The sequence below is a fragment of the Eptatretus burgeri genome, chromosome 3, assembly GCF_056783735.1.
Source record: "Eptatretus burgeri isolate ZD-2024b chromosome 3, Ebu_testis_v1, whole genome shotgun sequence".
Classification (NCBI taxonomy): Eukaryota; Metazoa; Chordata; class Myxini; order Myxiniformes; family Myxinidae; genus Eptatretus; species Eptatretus burgeri.
In genome coordinates, this window is record NC_140963.1 from 118,146,752 (window position 1) to 118,168,033 (window position 21,282).

General features: G+C 43.5%; 1 protein-coding gene across 3 annotated transcripts in view; it reads left to right on the forward strand.

Moving 5' to 3' along the window:
* LOC147030813 (intermembrane lipid transfer protein VPS13A-like) overlaps positions 1 to 21,282 on the forward strand; it is a 222,936-nt gene that overhangs the window by 87,181 nt on the left and 114,473 nt on the right. For all 3 annotated transcript variants that reach the window (XR_015056515.1, XM_085875249.1, XM_085875250.1), the window contains 8 exons: positions 100 to 236; positions 481 to 610; positions 6,274 to 6,391; positions 8,022 to 8,166; positions 14,915 to 15,023; positions 15,107 to 15,294; positions 17,189 to 17,345; positions 20,118 to 20,197. Coding sequence is in view for 2 of the 3 variants with exons in the window: in XM_085875249.1 (XP_085731375.1) it covers positions 100 to 236; positions 481 to 610; positions 6,274 to 6,391; positions 8,022 to 8,166; positions 14,915 to 15,023; positions 15,107 to 15,294; positions 17,189 to 17,345; positions 20,118 to 20,197 (1,064 nt within the window). In the remaining variant the exon portion in view is untranslated. The remainder of the gene's footprint in view (positions 1 to 99; positions 237 to 480; positions 611 to 6,273; positions 6,392 to 8,021; positions 8,167 to 14,914; positions 15,024 to 15,106; positions 15,295 to 17,188; positions 17,346 to 20,117; positions 20,198 to 21,282) is intronic.

Sequence of the window (21,282 nt, forward strand, 5' to 3'; positions counted from 1 at the left end):
AATAATGTAATTGAGGTTTGACACATATTCCTGAATGCGTTGTTTTGCATCCTTCACTCTGGTCCTTGGTGCAAACCATGTACATTTATCGATTGATAGGTCTGACGTATGTCATTGAGACCCACAAGGTACTTGACCTATCGGTGGACCTGCAAGCTTCTTACGTGATAGTTCCTCATGGCGGCTCCTTGCACGCGGCACAGAGCTTGCTCATCTTGGACATGGGTACTTTCAAGGTAGTACAAAACACCGTGTGTCACGTAAACTGCATGTCCGATATATTACGTGGAGAATAGGCTTCAAATTTATATTTTGCTGTGTTCATGCCAACAAACCGATCTGACGCGGAGTATAAATCATGTAGAACAATAAAGATTGATGGATAGTCATTTTTGCTTGCTTTTATAGGACACCTCAGAGGATTTTTAGAATCACCTGCTGTCACCTAACTCTATTCCTGTCCTTAACCCACTGCAATAGGTTTCTAGTGTAGTTCCTCCCTTCTCTGAGCCTATCACCGCGAAGATGAGCTTGGAAGAAATAATGAAGCGTGCATATGAAAACTTCATTGTGGAGCTTAATAGGATGCAAATCCTGTTCGTCAAGGCTGGTGGGTCTTTCCTGAAGTTCATGTTTGAGTTGTAATTGCTGACATGTTGTTTACGGCAATGTCCATGCTAACTGTGCCAAATGCAGTCAGTGTTCCGAATTCTGTCACCAAGGTCCTGCTTTATTTGAGTTCCCTTACAGGGAGCTTCAATGCAGGAGGAACCGATGGTTGTTTGTCCATGCTCTCACCTTTTTAATTGCCAAGCGTCAAGCAAGGAAGCAGTGCATACCATTGAAAAAGTCTTTGTTAGGACTTGGCCAGAGTTCGAACCGCTGACCTCCCAGACTCAGAGCGGACACTCCCACCATGACACCACAGAGTCTGGTTACCATTATGCCACAGCAGGTCTGGTTACCTGTCTGGTCAAAATGAAATGTTCTTGATGCCACATAGCATTACAATGTTTCTATGTGGTACACGCATCAGATAAAACTGAGTTTTTATTTTTTTATTTATCTTTTTTTTTAATCACTTTAAAATTAATGAATTAGAGAGTGCGTGGAACACCTTCCCCGCGTAATCTCGAGGAAAAGGACATGGGAAGAGTCTTTTAAACTCTTGCTTTGCATTTCCGAACACTGTCTAAGTTAGTGGGCAAAAAAATAAATACAAGCTCCAATGCAAGTTCACTTAATAGGGCTTTGGGCCACTACATGCGGCCAGCACGGCCTGTATGCACTGTGGCATAGAGTCCACGAGCATCTGGAATTGTGCAGGAGGGATGCGGCGCCATTCTTCCATGAGAAAGTTGATCAAATCACACCTGTTTGGTGGTGGAAAATCCTATAAATGCTCAATTATGTTTGAATCTGGTGACCGAGAAGGCCATGACTTATGAATAACATCAGTGTCATGCTCATCAAACCATTTGGTGACCACGCGTGCTCTGTGGATGGGGACATTGTCATCCTAGAAGACACCCCTCCCGGCAGGAAAGAAATGCTGCAACACGGGGTGAAGATGATCACTCGGTACCATTAAGTAGCAATTGGTATTGACCTTGCCTTCTAAAGGAATGACGACACCAAAACCATGCCAGGAAAAGGTGCCCCACAACATTACAGAACCACCAGAACCTTTTTTTTGTTGTTGTATACCTTGTCGAGGCTCGTGTGAGAGCTAACACACAATGCACTTCAAGGGGGACATGAGATAAGAGGGGTGGGATTGGGAAGGACAAAACAGTGGGGAACAGAGACATTAGGAGATCTGTGGAAGGGAGAGGGATGGGGTGGGGAACATGGGGAATACAAGATGGACATTACAGGGACTTTCAGGAAGGAAAGCAGGGAATTTGAAGGAGATGGATCTGGGTGGATTATCGGGGGTAGAAAAGATCGAGGATTTGGATGAGGGATGATGAGAGGTTGTAGTGAACAGCTGTTTTGAAGGCCTGGAGGGAAGAATGGGAATGAATAGAGTGAGGGAGTTTATTCCAAAGGCGGGAAAAAAGAGGAATGAAAGAGTGAAGGTGAGCAGTGATTCGTGATATTGGTTGTTTTACAAGAAGGGGGTTGTTGGCGGACCGTGAGCGCCCTGCGGAAATGTGGTAGGGCAAATCGCAGAGAGAGCAGGGGGAGCGAGGCTGGAGAGGAGATGGTAGAAGACACAAAGACCACTGATCAGCCTGCGGTGAGAGAGTGAGAGTCCCAAAGACTCGGCCTCACCGTGGGAGATGCCAATGATCCGAAATGCCTTGGTTTCTACAGCGTGAAGCCGAGAAAGGTGGGAGGCAGGAGCACCAGCCCAGAGAGGAGAGCAGTACTACATCAGGCTGGGACAAAAGCTTTGGTAGTAGTCAGGAGCTCAGGTGGGCCGAGGAAGGACTTTGCACGACGGAGGATTTCGAGTCGGCGACTGGCTTTGAAGGCCAGGTTTGAAATGTGGCATTCCCAGGAAAGGTCATGGCAGATAGTGAGACCCAGAAGCTTGAAAGAAAGGACTTCTTCTTGAGGATTGTTGAGAAAGTGGATGGGGGGGGGGTTATAAACGGTCCTTTCGGAGAGACATTGTGAGGGTGTGAGATTTGTCTGGATTTAAAGACATGTTCCACGTGTTGGACCAGTTTGTGATTGTGATCTGCAGTGAGCGAAGCTGCTGCTGCTTGCCGGTCCGAGGGATGACCGATGGTATGGCAAGAGGGTGGAGTCATCAGCAAAGAGATATAGAGGATTTTACAGGAAGTTGGAGAGATCATTGATGAAAACAAGAAAAAGAACAGGGCCCAGAATGCTACCTTGATGATCTCCAGCCTGGACAGGAGGAGGGGATGAAAGAGCTCCATTTAGGGCCACACGTTGACTGTGAGCCATGAGTGGAGATGTCCTTGGATACCATAGGAAGAGAGTTTGGTGAGCAGGGCAGGTGCCAGACCATGTCAAAAGCATGTGATATATGTGTAGGAATATGGCTCTGATTTCATGTCGACATTGAGGACCTCCATCCATTGTTGGGAGAGCAGAAGCAATATATCCAGGGTAAGAGTGACCTGGTCTGAAACCAAATTGATGATCGGAAATCAAGCCATTGGAGAAGAGGAAGGATTTAATGTCTGAAGCGATGATTGATTGATTCCATAACCTTGCTGATGATTGGGAGAAGGCTGATTGGTCTGTAGTTGCAGGGAACTGTTTTTGCACCTTTTTTGTGCAGGGCAATGATGTTTGCTGATTTCCAAGCAGATGGCAGATGACCCTGAGCAAATGAGAGGGTGAATAGAACAGAGAGAGGGTGAGCAAGAGCAGAAGAGCAGGTTTTTAGGACACATGGGCTGATGCCGTCTGGACCGGTTGCAGAATCTGAGTCGAGGTTTGACAGCAAGCTCTCCACCTTGTCAGAGGAAAAGGAAACAGAGTCCAGGGACAGTTGGGTGTGACTGGGTAAGGTGGGTAGAGAAAGTAATGGGTTTTGGATACAAGATTTAGCTGCATACACTGAGTTGAGGCATTCAGCCTTTTCATGTGCGGTATCAGCAGTGCGGCCATTTGAGGCAAGGCAGGGGATGGAGGGGGAAAATTCACCAGAAACAGATTTGATTTGATGCCACCAGGATTTTGAGGAGGGAGAGAGGTTTGAGAGTTCAGATTTGAGATTGGAAAGATGTTTTCTGGCTCTCCTGAGGGTAGATACACACGTGTTCTGAGCTTTATGGAAGGAACTGAGATTGCCCTTCGTTGGGTTTGCTTTCCATGAGGCAAAGGTAAGTTGTTTCAGGGCAACTGACTCGCCATAAGCTTCAGTGAATTAAGGGCGGGAGGAAGGGTAGGACAACTGAAGATGAGCGGGGATAAATCTGTGCATGAGGGAGAGCAAGTTTCTTTGAAAGAATTCTCAGGATGAGTTGATGTTGGAGAAAGTAGAGATAGGAGACCAGTCTATAAGTTTGATGGCTGCTTGGAGACCCTGCCAGTCGGCTTGAGTGAAATGCCAGACTCGACGGCAGTGAGGTGGTTCTCTGATAATAGCCAGAGATGTTTACTTTGACAAGGAATCGACAGTGACAACTTTTCACTGTTGGAATGAAGCACTCATGGCATGGTATGAATTCGTGAGGTTGGCTTCACACGTGCACTGGTCCGTTTGTTGAGAACATGGTGAAGGATGATTCAATTGACCATATCTCATTTCTCCACTGCTCAGTAGTCCATTGCCTGTGTTATTTGCACCACTGGACTCACAAACGTGCATTGCTAGGTGTGATGAGCAGTTTGTGCACCGCAACCCGACTATGGTATTCTGCTGTGTGGAGTTCTCGGCAGACCATTTTTGATGAAACTGGCTGTACTCACGCCACACGTTGAAATTTGCTGTTATTTGATCTGCAGTTGCTTGCCTGCTTTTTCCTTGCACTTCACATTAATGCACGGATATCACGATCCTGGAGTATGTGCTTCCGCCCACTGTTGCCCTTTACTGATGACATCTTTCCCTCAGAGTTCCAACCAGGCCTGTGCAGCATTTTTATACATAGCCTTAAGCATGCTGGGATGTAATTTGGTTGATAAACACATGGGCCACTCCAATGTGAAAGCTGTGACTTTCAATATACTTGGTGTCCCTCATTTATCCAGATGTTTCCATTTTTTTTTGTCCATTACCTGTATATTTCCTACAAGTCACAATTTTGTCTGAATCTCAATATTTCCCAATGTTGATAGCACGAGTGATAAATTTAATTGGTTAAGATTGTGTAATATTTTGTCTGTCCTGCTAAACTGGAGGTTTCTGGAAGTGCCAACCAAGTGATTTGAGTTCTACAGTTTTAGAATAAATATATAATCCAATTTAAATAAATTGGAAGTATAAGGCTCTGGGGAAAAAAAGAGAAGACTTTTTCGGAACTTTATTGCCGTTGATGCACCAACTTTTACACCACATTTATTTACATGTTAAATTAGTTCTTTGTGCCTGTTGTTTGTGTCCTTTATGACATCCCTAAAAACAGTAAGTTTCCTGTTTGGAATGATTTCCAATTTTACTTGACCGCCAGACAGGCAGACATACTAAACTGCGCATGCACGACCAGGACAAGATTCTGTACAATTTGCCAAATTCAGAGCAAAAGTATTGTCGGACCCCACTATTCACGGGGAAAATGTTTCGGGAAAATGCCGTGAATAGCGAATCCGTGAATAGCAGGGCATTGTTTCAATGGAAAAAGGCGGGGGGGGGGGATAGGTTCCCAGCGGTTCGTGATTCATGAGGGAAAATCAAAAATCCCATGTATACGCACACATAAAACCATGAATATGCGAAGCACTGGTCCACGAATGTCGAAGTAGGTTGCATTTTATAAACCACAAATATACGGGGTACACGAATAGCGAATCCGTGAATAGCGGGTTTCCGACAGTACTTCTAAGCTGCAGGTTCGTGTTCTCCAGTTTTCAAAATATTAAATTCAATTGAACTTAAGTAGTTCCTGGATCATCGACCGATGTCTGTAGACACCGACAGACAGAGTGAGCCAGTTGCTTTACCCTGCTTTTCGCTTCATGCACAGGATACTTATAGAGACAAATATTAAAGTTGGAATGTATGTTCTGAGCTCAATATTGTTGCATTTTATGGGGAGAATGTTTTCGTTGAAAGTCCCTATCGTTCGCTACCCGTCTTCGATTTTCTTTTCCGAATATCTAGATTGAGAGTCTAATCTTGTAGATGCAGAATTATAGATCAACACACTTGTACTTTTCTGCATTTTCTGAAACGGATTAGGAAATTATTCAGTTCTGGTAATTCGTAATGTTGCCATTACATTCAGCGTTTCTCATTCGTTGAAAGAGTGGGTAGAATAAAATTATGGAGGGAAATGTTACCAGTTGAAAGCTTGCAGGTTTGGTGATGTGCACAACATTATTCAATGGTGTACATGTTGGAATTGTCACCAAAAAAATAAAATTGGACTCTGTCCAGATCGAATATACATTCATGTCACACAAATAATATGTATTATGATTGTCGGATATAGGAATAGGCAATGCAGTATTAAATGGTTGTTCAACACGTCAAGCCTGGGGGGAGATCAATAAATGCAAGAAGGGCAGGTTATGACAAAAGCTGGACGTGAAAGACTGGTCAAATGAAAACGGTTTCATTCTGGTGAAGTTATTGCCTTCGTGGCGTGGAAGACTTGCACAGGATTTCTCTTTTTTATGATGCAGGGGAGGACTGGCTTGCCGCGACAAAGATGGAAAACTCTCAACACCACGTGCTGCAACCAATGACCCTGGAGTTGCAGCTGGCTAGTGCTTTGGTCACGACGGATGCACGCATGCCAAAGTGAGTTAGCATGCCAAAGAACTTGCTGAAAACTGCACATGAAGAGACCTCCACGTTTAGTAACACCTATTAGTAAGCCTATTGTTATAACGATCCTTAAAACTCCATATGCTGTCTGTTGTTCTGGCATAGGAAAATATTTATTGGCAACAGCTGGGTGTTGAGATAAATTGTGGTTGGTATTGGGAGGGTAGTGCTTCAGTGTTGCTTGATAATTTCAAAAACAGGTAATTACTGGATTTGATCGTTGAATTCTTCACTTTGTATCCTTGAAAGAAATTTTTTTTGTAAAAGGTGTCCACAGCCATCCTTAACCGTGTTGTGGAACATCAGCTGAGACCATCACCTTTTTTTTCTTCCGCCCTCACTTTTTTTTGGGATTCTTTGTCGAGGCTCATATACGAAGAGCTGACACGCAAAACGTATCACAAAGGGGGAAGGAGAGGGAAGCACGACAACGGTATAGAACAGACGTTAGGAGGTCTGTGGAAGGGAGAGGGATGGGGCATGGTACATGTGGAAAACAAGATGGACACTACATGGACTTTCAGGAAGGAAAACAGGGAATTTGAAGGAGGTGGGTTTGGGGTGGATTAACAGGGGGAGAAAAGATTGTGGGTTTTGTTGGGGGAAGATGTGAGATAGTGGTGAACAGCTGTTTTGAATACCTGGAGGAGAGAGTGGGATTGAAGGGAGTGTGGGAGAGACCACCGACCTGCCTCCGGTGAGAGAATGAGGGACTGAAAGACTCGGCTTCATCGCAGGAGATACCAATGATCCTAAAAGCCTTGGTTTCCACAGTGTGCAGCCGAGTTAGGTGTGAGGCTGGACCACCCCACCGGCCCAGAGGGGAGAGCAGTACTCTATCAGGCTGTGGATGAAAGATTTCTATGTGGTCAGGAGCTCAGGTGTGCCAAGGAAGGACTTTGCATGACAGAGGATTCCCAGTCGGCGACTGGCTTTGAAAGCCAGGTTGGAAATGTGGCTTTCCCAGGAAAGATCATGGCAGATAGTGACACCCAAAAGCTTGAGAGACAGAACTCAAAGAGCATTGTTTAAAAAGTAGATGGGGGGGGGGGGTTCCAGATGATCATTTTGGAGAGACATAGTCAGAGTGTGATTTGTCAGAATTAAAAGACATGTTCCAAGTGTTTGACCAGCTTGTGATTTTATCCAGGTCTGCAGAGAGTAAAGAGGCTGCTGCCTGCTGATCTGAGGGATGACAGATGGTACAGCAGAGGGTGAAGTCATCAGCAAAAATATCGAGGATTTTTAGCAGGGCATTGGGCACTTTGTTCACCTTTATTAGTTTTTTAATTTGTTTTTGAACCACTTGAGCAATTGACACAAAACTTTCAACATCCGAGCACCTACCCATGGGAATTTTTTTAAACAAAGTTGCACGATTATTGGATGGAAAATGTGGCCATCATTCCAAAATTGTCTGTTTTCTGCACCAATAGGTTGCGGTGAGTTTCACGTATCGGGAATAAATGGCATCGGCCAAATTACTATTAAGTGGCAAATGCAATTTATTACATTTCACTAATTTCTATCAAGACAGCCATGTCTTGCCTTTGTGTTTCCCTGATTGTCTGTAAAAAGTATTTGACATTTCCACCATTGCTAGGTTCAAGTTGTCAGGAGCACTGCATGCGCTGCGTGTGAGCATCAGTGATGAGAAGGTGAAGGGGATTTTAGGCTTGGTGGAGAGCATCCCATTGCCCAAGTCTGCTGCTCCTGCACATACCCCCTCCAAGAAAAATGAGAAAAAGGTGGGGCTGTATGTGTACGGCTTTGGGTGAGGTGGGGAGGGGGGCAAGTTAGGGTTCGTGTTGGTAATGTGTGAGCCATTGTCTTTGTTCCCCCTCTCTGTTTTCGCAGTGACTTTTTTTTTAAATGTTGAAGGTGCGAGTTTCGCCATTCCAGTAACATGGACATATTAGAAGGAAAGTCAAAATGCCATAAAGTGCAATTAGTAGCCCAATCATCAACCAATTACCCTCTGACAGATAATTTTGACCCATTGACATAGATTTGATCATTCACTGTGTTCGGCAGGCCAGCAGCGACAGCTTGCTGCGTAATCACCACCACTGATTGCTGCTTTGCTCACTCAAATTATTTCCAGTATTCATGCCAAGTCCATAAGGATGCCTTCAATATGGAACTCGCAGCTGCCTCGGCCACTTTTCTTCATGATTTTGAGCTCACTCCAAGCATGCGTAGGAACTTTGTGAACAACTTCGCCACAAGGCTTCTGCAGCCAACTTCTGCAAGGGAATCTTGATTCGGTCTTTAAACCCTTTTCTTTATGCTCCACTAGGATGTCTATATTCATCATCTGTCACCTGATACCTTCACGGTTCCATCCTTTAGTATAATACACTCCACCATCACCACTGTCTTTGCTTCATCTGACGACAAGATGACGTCTGGTCTTTATTTAAAGGCACACTCAGCCGAGGGTAAATAACTCTTGACTTGTGGTGCATTTCCATCTTCCATTGCTGCTACCTTGATCACGCGTTGCTCATTTCTTACATTGTGTGTCACTTATCTGCATTCCCTCTTTCACGATGATGGAGGTTCTTTGCTCAATTGCATCTTGAAGCACTACTCGTAGACCTTTCCTCAACTCGGCAAGAACGTGATTGTGATGCCATGTACAGTATACACACTACCTTTCAGTGAAACTGAACAACTCGTTAATTTGTGTTTTAAGGAGCCCACAGCACCACACTTGTAGCATTCGTGATAAGTGGTCTTTCTCCACTTGTTCGTTTTTGTTGTATACAATGTCGAGGCTCATATAAGAGCTAACACGCAGAATGTACAAGGGGAGCAGGAGACAAGAGGGGCAGGAGAGAGGAGGACAAAATGGTGGGGAGCAGAGACATGAGGCGATCTGTGGAACGGTGAGGGATGGGGTGGGGTACACAGGGTAAACAAGATGTACACAACAGGGACTTTCAGGTCCTCACACGAAATGTTATTGTCTGTTGTCAGAACATCGTATATTGCTCTGACAATGAACCTCAGGACTAGTGGCTCCATGGACCAGATCTCTGTCCACAACAGTCTCCTTATCTCGATCTCCGCCCAGGTTCTCCACTGGCCTTTCAGAGCCAAAATGTTGTTGGTATCCGCTCAATGTGGGATGCTCTTTCTCTTGAGACCTCAACATTTGTCATAGTTCCCTTTTGGGCCTGTAGGGCAGCATGCAGGTTCAGCTTGTTCGCTGTTTGCTGCAGCAAAAGTCAGGTGAAACTGAATATTCTTCCCCACATCAAAGTAGTGCAGTAACATGCATACAATGACAGTGCTCCTCTTCACTATGACCCAAACCATCCACAAGTTCATCCACCATTTTGAGGAGCTCATTCACCTGCTAATTTCATGCTAAAACTTCTAATTTTTGAGCATTCCTTTGTTGGGTGCATTCATATATATATATATATATATATATATATATATATATATATATATATATATATATATATATATATATATATATATATATACACAAGTTGAGCAGCCATTGCTCCACCATATTTTATATTTCTGCATCCCAGTGATAATGAAGTTGTGCATGAGCAATCTCCACTGAAACAATTTGGTGATGCTGACAATTTGCAGGTGTGCACTCCAGTCATATCAAGGTGTCCTCTTTGCAATAACATTTGATCAACTGACCATGCTGAGGGAATCTCAAAACCTCCACATTCATATCCTTTTGCCCCTCGGTGTGCCTTTCAATAATGGAAACTTCCATGCTTCACAAACCACTGTCACCTGTGAACTGTAAGTGTCATCTTGCAACTGTAAAACTAAATGGTGGAACCGTGACCTTGGAACTGCCTGCATCAAATTAGTTGCAAGATCAATACAGAAAGAGCCATCGGGCAGCAGCTGTGCGTGAAAAAAAAATGTATATATGTATATATATATATATATATATATATATGTATATATATATACATCTACATATATCGGAATTACTTTGAAGAAGTGAAGAGAGAGGATGAACAACATTTGATGGGTTGAAGAAGTCATGAATAGCAAACTGTGTTTACCTTTGTGTCTGACCAAGAAATTTGACACTAAAAATGATAGGACTTCTGGTTCTGGTTCTTGAGCGACGGTGGCAGTTCTCCAGGTCTCTGCCGACTTTCTCAAAGACAAGTTTTCCAGTCGTTTTTGTCACGTTTTTCCTGTTATTTTGTTGCCTCTGTGTTTACTGTGTGTTCCGAGTTTGGTTTGGTTTTAAAACTTGTGCTAACTGGTGAGTATTCGTCATCTTTTCATATTGGGTTTCCTTGAGGACTGCCCTTCTTCCTGTCTGTGTGCATGATCTTGTTTGTTGTATTTTCTTCTTATCACCTTCAGTTATTGTTGTCTCCACTATCCATCCACCACTCCTTCAATTCCTCCCAACTATACCCTCTGTTTCGTGTCTTAAAAAAAAAAATAAAAAAATATATATTTAATTTGTTTTCCCTTCTCACCTTTTACTCCCGTAACCACGTGTCTTCCTCCACTGACTCTGACTCTTCCTTTTCTTTCTTCTTTGCTTTTCTTCCTTGCCATTCCACCTTTTCAATCTCACCTTTCCAATCCCACCTTGATTGTGGAGGTATGCACCACACACACCTTCACGACTTTTTCTTCAAGCTCTTCCTTTACTCTGTCCCCCCTCCCACCTCTTCCCTAATCTCAAAAAAAAAAACCCATCTCTTAAAATGTTTCAACTTTCTCTCTCTGCCCTGTTCTTATTTTTCAAAAGTCTGAGTTCAATTCGTCTTTCTTTCATCACATGTTGAAAAATTCCATCTGTGACAACGCTTCCTTCCTCCATTCTATCAATTATTCTGTACTCTACCCCTCCTCTAATGTATTTAAACGTATATCTGACCGACAAATTTTACAAATCCCATTTTGCAATACATGTTCGTCTTCCATCAATCATTCTTTAAAAAAAATAAAATAAAAATCCCCCAATTTCAGTGCAAATTCATCCCACCTTCTAAAATCTACCTCTTCCTAGCTCCTCCCCTGTTATAACCCCTCCTTGCTCCTCCTAACTTAGCAACTCTTCACTGTTCTCTGCTTTACTAACAGCGCCTCCTCTGGTGTCCCAAACGGTGTGGTGTTCTAACATCTGTGGGCTCCGTTCCAACCAAACAAATATCTCACTCTCATTCAGTACACGCCTCAATATCTCAAACGTGTTCTTTCTTTCCTCCAATCACACCTTCCCCTCTTCTCACCCCCTCAAGTCTTGTTCCTCCCCTTGTCCGCCACCACCTCTACCATACCACTACTCGGTCTCATCCTTCCCCTCTCCCCACCCCTTCCTTATCCCTCCTCCCCCATGGCCATGCCTGCTCTCATCGTCTGTCCTCCCTCTCACCCCTCCCACTCAAATCGGCCATCTCCTCCCTCTTCAAAGCAAACTTCTCTCTTTTCCCTCTCCATGCTTCCCCCTAACCTTTCTCAAAAGCTCTCCCCTCACCTTTTTTCCCTCGATTCTCCCCTTCAAATTTCCCCCCTCACTCTCCCTCCTCGAAGCTGCCTCTTTACCCCACCCTTTCTCTTTCAACTCATTCCTCCACCTCCTCCAATCTCCGACTTCACTCTGTCCCCTCTTATTCCCCCCACTGTGCCTCATCCCTTCACCACCTAGCCCTTTGTCCTCCTTCCCCATCCGACCTTCTCCCCTAACTCTTCTGCAATCTTTTACACTGTCAACTCTCCCTGCCTGCCCCTCTCCTCTCCCCCTCCCCTCCCCTGCACCCAAAGCCTCCTCTCTCCCTCTTCCTTAACAGACCTCAAACATCCGTGGCCTTCACTCTAACCTGACTCATCTTTCCATACAGGTTGCCACTGACAAACCAGACATAATCTGCTTAACAGAAACTTTCCTCCTTGAATACGTCTCTGACTCCTTAGTTTCTCTCCCTGGTTACTCCCTCCTCTGTAATGATAGACCTGAGCCTCGTCCTGGTGGAGGTGTTGCTCTCTTCATGAAAAACTTTATTCCTCACTCTCCATGCACTGTCCTCACTCCTCCACACCCCCAGGAATACCTCTGGCTACGGCTTCCCCTCCACTCGCACCTCATGTTTATATGTGTGTTGTACTGTCGACCAAACAGTAATGACTCCATTTACATCTTGTTCTCTGAAAACATGGACCAACTTCGATCCACTCATCCAAACTCTCTCTTCCTCATAAGTGGTGACTTCATTTGCAATCATGTCAGTTAGCTGGGTGTGGGTACCTCTCTCACCTGCCATGGCACATCAGCAAAGGACTTCTGCGACTCATTGGGACTGACACAATCTGTCAACTTCCCGACCCGGATCTCAGCCAACGGTACTCCATGTCTTCTGGATTTGATTTTGACCAATTTCCCAGAAAATGTCTGCTGTTCTTTTCTGCTCCAATCGGTTAATCTGACCATATGCTTGTTAAAGTGGTCATCTCTCTGACCATTATTAGAGAACCACCTCAACGCCGACAAGTCTGGCACTTCACTCAGGCTGGCAGGGACTTCAAGCAACCATCAAACTTTAGACTGGCCTCCCATATCTGTTCTCTCCGACATGAACTCATCCTGGGAATTTTTCCAAAGAAATTTACTCTCTTATGCACAGATTTTTCCCATCTCATCTTCAGTTGTCCTACCATTCCTCCACCCATGGTACACTGAAGCTTGTGGCGAGGCTGTTGTCCTGAAACAACTTGCCTTTGCCGCATGGAAGGCAAATCCTTTTGAAGGCAATCCCAGTACCTTCCATAAAGCTCAGAACAGTGTGTGTCTACCCTGAGGATAGCTCAGAAACATATTTCTATTCTCAAGTCTGAACTCTCAAACCTGTCTCCCTCCTCCAAATCCTTGTGGTGTCTGGTTAAGTCTGTTTCTGGTGCATGTCCCCCCCCCCTCAATCCCTTCCTTTACCTCAAATGGCTGCACAGCTGACACTGCACATGAAAAGGTTGAATGGCTAAACTCTGTGTTTGCTTTTAAATCTTTTACCCAAACCAACTGCTTTCTGTACCCACCTTATGAGGTGCACCCAGTTGTTCCTGGACTCTGTGTCCTTGTCTCTTGACAAGGTCAAACTTCTCGACTTGCCTCCTCCAAAAGTACTGTCTGGAAACCAGAAAGTTTGTAGTCAAACCTCTACTCAGATTCTGCAACCGGTCCAGACGGCAACAGCCCACATGTCCTAACAAGTGCAAATGAGCAAAGATCCTCGTCCTCTTAATGATGACGTCATAAAAATGAATATGACATCATTGTGATGTATCAGGTTTGCGATAAATTATCTGTGCTAATGCCCGGCCTGATTCCCGCAAACAAAATTCAAACAGCTTGCCTCGTTTCAGAGATAACGGTATAGGTGATTTCAATTAGCGGCGGTATTATGACGTCAACTTTTTTTCTCGGAAGAATTTCCAAAATCGGAGATGGTTACTGCCTGCGCGTGGGCTTTCTGCATATACATGGCAAGTTTCACGAAGATCCGATGAAAACTCTGGGTTGTGAAACAAAAAATGTCAAAAATTAGGAATGACGTCATAGTGATGCATCATATGTGCGGTAATTCATCTCTGCTAATGCCCTGTTCGATTTCCACAAACGTAATTCAAAAAGCTTGCCTAGTTTAGGAGATAATTTTTTAGGCGATTTTGATTAGCGGAGATATTTTGACGTCGTAACATTTTTTTTTCTTGGAGGAATTTTCAAAATCGGAGATGGTTACTGTCTGCCCGGGTATTTCTACATATATATGCCAAGTTTCAGGAAGTTTCGATGAAAACTGTAGGATGTGCAACAAAAAAGTCCACAAGAAGAAGATGAAGAACAACAACGTGAGTGAGACTTGGAGATCCTCCACGAGGATCTAAAAACGACAAATAACATTTCCTGACCACCTCCTCTTCCTCTTATTCTTTCTCGATGAAGCGATCATTTTTGTCAAATAGAAACATCAGTAAAATATAGTTTCTGTATTTCTTGGCAGAAATGGCTTCGACGAGCACACATTGAGCCAGGATTAATACCAGTCATCAATATTTCCCACCCGGTCAGTATCAGTCGGTAATGAGTAGCATTGACGAATAGGAAAGCATGGACCATGTTGAGGGAACCCTCTGTCCTGCAGCGGACTGAAAATTTCGAGTCAAGTCGAGTGAAATTATTAAAAAGTATGGAATTGGACAATTTACTTGAGTAAATCTGATTTGTAGTTAGAAGGAGATTTATGGACAGTATTCTTGTCTTCATACCATATTTGTAATCTCTTGTCCACTAAACTTGTCCATCAGCTTGATTAGATTTTGGTTTAAGAATTGTTCTTTGCATCGTCATTCGAAAGACAACCCACACTGAGATACAGTGCCTCTTGCTAAATCTTTTTATTTTTTAATTTTTACAAGTTTCTAATGATGTTTTATGACATTTCCATCAGGGTTGAGTAAGTGAGTTGTGGATTTTCTGCCTATTACCCACAGGCTCCTCAAACCCCAGTGGTGAATCTGAGTAAGCGTGGCAGCATCGCTCCGCCACCCCAGGACCTTGACTGGTCCTCTCGTGTCTCTTCCATTGAGCGCTTTACCAGTGGTACACGTCACCTTTCCACAACACATCTTTCTTTATCACCCTCACCTTAATGACAACTAACCACCCATCTTCATGTGTCGCAGATTCTGACTCGGAGTACCTCTCTGCTGATGAAGATTTTTATGATGCCCGTAGCAACTGGGGAGGTTCGTTAGAATCACTCAGAGGGTTGCCACCAGGAACCATACAGCCATCTCTAGCTCGAAGCATCAGTAACAAGGAACCACCAAAAAACATGACCGATTTGAAGCTGCTTTTTGAAATCAAAGAGGTGAGGTTGGAGGTGAAAGGAGTGTCTAAGTGCGCAATATGGGTTGTCGTGTTTGCATTACTATCTGAACCTATTGTCATTATGCTGGGATTCCACATACACAATTATTAAAGAACAGTAAAAGACCATTTAGCCCATCTCACTTGTACCAAGTCCCCTCTTATCACTCTTGATACTAACCAGTGCTTTCTAACCTACGTGGGATGGGTTGTTGGTTGTATTAGTCCAACTTTCGCTCTTCCCTGACACAGATTACACATTCACACTTGATAAGAACATAGGAATCAAAACTCTTTATCAGAGCAAAAGAGAGTAAAGTCCAAAACATCAGTACCTTGTAATTCTTCATGGTGGATAATGCAATTATTTTATTCTAATGTGTTTATTCTCTTGTGCTACCAACACTGACCGCTAATTCTGTGTTGCAATTAGCAATTACATTTTTATCACACTTAAGACCCACATCTATAACTCTAAGAGTCAAAACATCTCAACATCTCATCAACACAACATGCTCACACACCCATCCAATCACACTCCAAGTACCATTTCTGCCGACGTCTCTGTCCCGCCCTCAATACCCATTGCTTCTCGATACTCTTCCAATTTGATTTCAAAGCAAGAGAGTTCGCATAACACCTTACCCTATGCAATATTTAAGTGTATAATTAAATTGAAATAAAATAAAGATTTTAAAGGTCGTGGGAAAAAAAAAAATTCCGGAAGTTTACCGCGGTTGATGCAGTGTCAATTACACCACCTTATTGAACAGGTTACATGAGTTATTTGTGCCTGTTGTTTGTGTCCTTTATGACGTCGCTTATAAACAGTGAGTTTCCTGTTTGGAATGATTTTCAATTTTGTTTGAGAGCAAGACAGGCAGACACTGAAAATAGCATCACACTCCTCTCAGTGCATGTGTAATCAGAGCCTAAATACCGCTGGACTACAGGTTTGTTAACCGATTCATGTTCTGATTTGTGCTCAAAATATAATTCAATTGAAATCAAGTTGCTCATCGATCATAACCTGACGTTTGTAGACAGACAAACATTCCTTTATAATGTAAGAAGCCTGTTCTCCCCAGCCGCTCCTCTTAGCAAAGCCGACTTAACCCTATATAATCAACCTGGTTGCTCTGCACCGAACCCCTTTTAAGGCAGCTATGTCCTTCCTCAAGAACAGTGACCAAAACGGCACACAATAATTGAAGTGAGGCCTCATTCAATTCCTCGTGCATCGTTAACACCATTTCCTACGACTGCCCCCTTGCGACTGAAATCAAAAATCATATTTGCTTTTTGTATCGCCGCCTGGCACTGTGCTGCCTACTTAAGTACTTACCGCTTTATCTTCATGCTGTGTTGATTTGACCTTTGTATCCCAATTTCATTTGTAATTTATTTATATATATATATATATAAAGGACACTAATGCCAAACATTTATATCTTGCAAGCAACATGCTGTAAGCTCCCCCATGACCCTTAGTCATTTTGTATGCACATGGCTTGTGTGTGCCTTGCATTCTGAAAGTTCAGGGGAGGTGGGGAGGGCATGTCAAATTATGTATTTTTTTTTGCATCTGTAATATGGGCCCTAAGGTGGCACAGGCTGCCATTGTTCAACAGGGAAAGCATCAGGAACCACTTTTACCATAAGCTCTTGGCTGCTTTCACTAACATTGTAATGCATCTGCCTCCTGCCATCTAAAAACAAAGCGTGTGTGTGTGTGTGTATATATATATATATATATATATATATATATATATATATATATATATATATATATATATATATATATATATATATATGTTACAGAAACGATCTTATAAGTTGGCTGTTTCTCTTGAGCTCCTCACTCGGTGTAAAATGACGTTTTGTGGCTTGTGTAGATCTTCATCGAGCTGTGCACGCACGAGGATGGGCGTGAAGAACCGGTGGTGCAGCTGGAAGTGCAGCACCTGGGCACAGAGTTGACACTCATGACCTTTAACCTTAATGCCCTTTCTTACATCAAGGAGATCCAACTTTCTTGTTTACGTTTTACCGGTGCGTCCTTCGATGTCTTGCCTCATGCCCTGAAGGTGTTGTGGCAGATCTGTCACGTGTTTCTCACTTAAATCTCTTGTGAAATATAATTTTGATAACCTACAAAAATTAATGTAGAGTGAAGAACTAGTCATGCTGGTGAAGGCTAGTGTTTATTTGCATCGGCAGACAGGTAGAACCGTGGATGGAATCAACAGGACGTTGATTGAGGTATGTTAACCTCCAGAGGAAGCAAGGGGAAGCTGACATTTTTTGTGATATCACTTGTTCCCTCTCTTTTTGTTGTGATGAAAGGTTGAGTAATTAAATGCAATTGGTTTAATTCCCGACAAATAATTCACCTTTGAACATGATGCGGAAGTGCCAATGCGTAAGCTCGGCTCTTCCCTTCTCCTAACCAATTGGTCAGAGCTTCTTTTATGTTTATTTTAACATCGACTTCAGTAAGAATTGCAATTTTTTTTTTATTGTGACGTTGATCTAGCGCATGTTACAATAAGGTGGAAGAGCAAATTTTGGGGCAATTAGCCGAGGGGTATGGAATTGCACAAAAATCAGATGAAGAAAAGGCTTCACACACAAACGATTCGCATGTATATGTATATGTACACGTTTATACACAAGTTGGTTCAGCCGATCAAGATCAGGTTATTTAGAGTTTAGTAAACCATCAAGAAGATGGATGATTAAAGCTGAAGCGAAAATTAATCCAGGAGTGCCACATGGCAATATCGGGCCAAATGGCCTAATTTCCTTTGAGAGATGAGGGGGGGGGGTTTCATGGCTGAGGGGTTTCATGACCTAAATATGCATACCACAGCATGTAAGTATGCGTGCGTGTTACACGCACACGCGCACACACACACACACACACACACACACACACACACACACACACACACACACACACACACACACACACACACACACACACACACACACACACACACACACACACACACACTTCATGTGTATATATAATATAAAATGACCAAGTAGTGCAAGTAAAGTACTCTAACGTGTGTCCTTCATGTGATTTGTGTCCGTGTTACTTACTCTACCTTATATCGATGTGGAAACAAATGGATATCTCCCAGATGTCATCTGACCTTCCATTTTGACGAGGTTCTAATCCACCGCAGCGGAACATTCATCCACGCTAATCCACTACCCCAGCATTGTTTTGTGTGGATATCTGGCAATCTCGTTGAAGCTTAAATTGACATCGCACATCCGTGCTTTCTTACAATGACTGTTAATGACTGTTAATCTCAGTCAGTGGAGTTTCCCAAGGTGCCTGATGTTCGATTTTGCCGGTGGATCTTTCTTCTAGTTTTGCCAACGTAGATGGACCCGTGAAACTTGATAATCACCGTTGTTGGTTGAAGCATAATTGTTCATGGCTGAGGAAAGCACACAGACCCCACTATCTCACCCCCATTTTTCGAGTTGTTTCGATACCTTGTACCCTTACCTTTGTTGTGAAGTGTATGACAAGCGCCATTGGAGATCCTTTTTAATATACTATACTTTCTTTTATTGATTTGGAACATCGCACCAGCTGTCGTAATTAACCGCAACCTTGTCCTGGTCCTTTAAATAGACGTGATGATCCTAAATGTCCCAAAGCAGACATTCCCTGCAAACCAATATGAAAGTGGGCATCATTTCCATATTGCTAAGCATGATGTTCAAAACAAAGTCTCATCGTTGTCCAGTGAGAGTTTATCAAAGGTTTTGATTTTCGAATCGCATCTCTTCACCACAAAGTACAATGTCCGTGTAACTATTTTGAGTTTGTAGGCCTTACTCGAGGCCCTCGCAAGTCATCATTTACGTAACAAGCATCGGCCCAACTTCATTGTGCAATTTAAAGTGGTGATATTTCCACAAAGCGGTACTCTTCTGGGACACCCCAAATTTTAGCACACACACCACCAGAGGGCGCTATTTCCGTCACATACATACGTACACACAAACGCCATAGCTCCATTGTCGTAACCTAGCGGAAGCCTGTGTTTAAAAATACCACGATATAAAAAGAACAAACTCGAATGAGCTAAGATCCTCGTCCTCTTAATGATGACGTCATAAAAACGAATATGACGTCATTGTGATGTACATCAGGTTTGCGATAAATCATTATCTCTGCTAATGCCTGGCTTGATTCCCACAACCAAAATTCAAACAGCTTGCCTAGTTTCGGAGATAATTTTTTTCGGCGATTTCCATTAGCGGAAATATTTTGACGTCATAACTTTTTTTTTCTCGGAGGAATTTTTAAAATCGCAGATGGTTACTGTCTGCGCAGGGTATTTTTACATATGTACGCCAAGTTTCAGGAAGTTTCGATGAAAACTGTAGGCTGTGAAACAAAAAAGTCCACAAGAACAACAACGTGAGTAAGACTTAGAGATCCTCCACGAGGATCTAAAAAAAAAAGGAAGCCTTTTAGTCTTGTGCTGGTTGAAAGCTTAAAAATGGGAGGTTACGTATTTCTTCATAGCATGTAAAAGAATTCGGGAGCGATCTCGGCAGCCGGTTGCCGATACACTGCCGAGATTCAAAATTTTGGCTGATTGAAAACATTGCAATTTTCCCGAAGGTTTTGCTTTAATATTTGTTTTTGTCTCTTTGTGGAGCGTTTCCATGTTTCAGGGTGGGACGAACAGACAGAATTAGCCCATTAGATATAGACATGATTGCAGGCTATCTGTTTTTGGCACGATTCTTCAAGGTGTTTGCAATATAGTACTGTTGCCTTGTACTCAGATAAGGAAAACAATCCGGTGCGCATCATTTCGACACTGGAAAACGAGCAAGATGACCTGTTTACTGTGATCTACATTAAGGTGAGTCTTTCAGATATCACGCTGCTTCCTTTCATCGGTTGAACTTTCTTCTTTTGTGTGCAGCACATAGCTGGAAGTAATATCATTGGCTGAGGGCCGCGGTTGTGCTGCTTATGCAATGCTCACTATCGGTTATAGCAGTGTGGAATTTGGTCAGTGTGCCGACAAGACCTCACCTGCTCTTCGTGAAGCACATCATGCGATGTTTAACGTTCACTGACTAACATTAGGAAAAACTACGTCCAGTTTAATGTCTATCCAAAAGATGGCACACAATGATGAATCACTCTGCCTGTGAAACACTGGGATGACTTTTTGTAGCTGGGTCAGGATTCCAACCCAGGGTTTTTTTTTGTTTTATGTATTCATTGTCGAGGCTCGTATGAGAGCTAACACACAACGCACAGCAAGGGGGGGGGGGTATGAGACAAGAGGGATGGGAGAGGGAAGGACAAAACAGTGGGGAACAGAGACATTAGGAGATCTGGAGAAGGGAGAGCGATGGGGTAGGGAACACGGAGTATACAAGATGTACATTACAGGGACTTTCAGGAAGGAAGGAAGGGAATTTGAAGGAGGTGGGTTTGGGGTGGATTAACGGGGGTAGAAAAGATCGAGGATTTGGATGGGGGACGATAAGAGATGGTGGTGAACAACTGTTTTGAAGGCCTGGAGGGAAGAATGGTATTGAAGAGAGTGTGGGAGTTTATTTCAAAGGTGGGGAAAAAGAGGAACGCAAGAGTGAAGGTGAGCAGTGATTCGTGATTTTGGTAGTTTTACCAGAAGGGGGTTGCTGGCGGACTTCGAGCGCCCTGCGGAAATATGGTAGGGACATATTGCAGACAGAGAGGAGGGGGGAGGTGAGACCAGAGAGGAGATGGTGGAAGACAGAAAGACCACCGACCTGCGTGCGGTGAGAGAGTGAGAGACCCAAAGACTCAGCCTCATCGCTGGAGATACCAATGATCCTAAATGCCTTGGTTTCCACATCGTGAAGCCGAGGAAGGTGAGAGCAGCAGCACCAGCCCAGAAGGGAGAGCGGTACTCCATCAGGCTGCGGAAGAAAGCTTTGTTTGTGGTCAGGA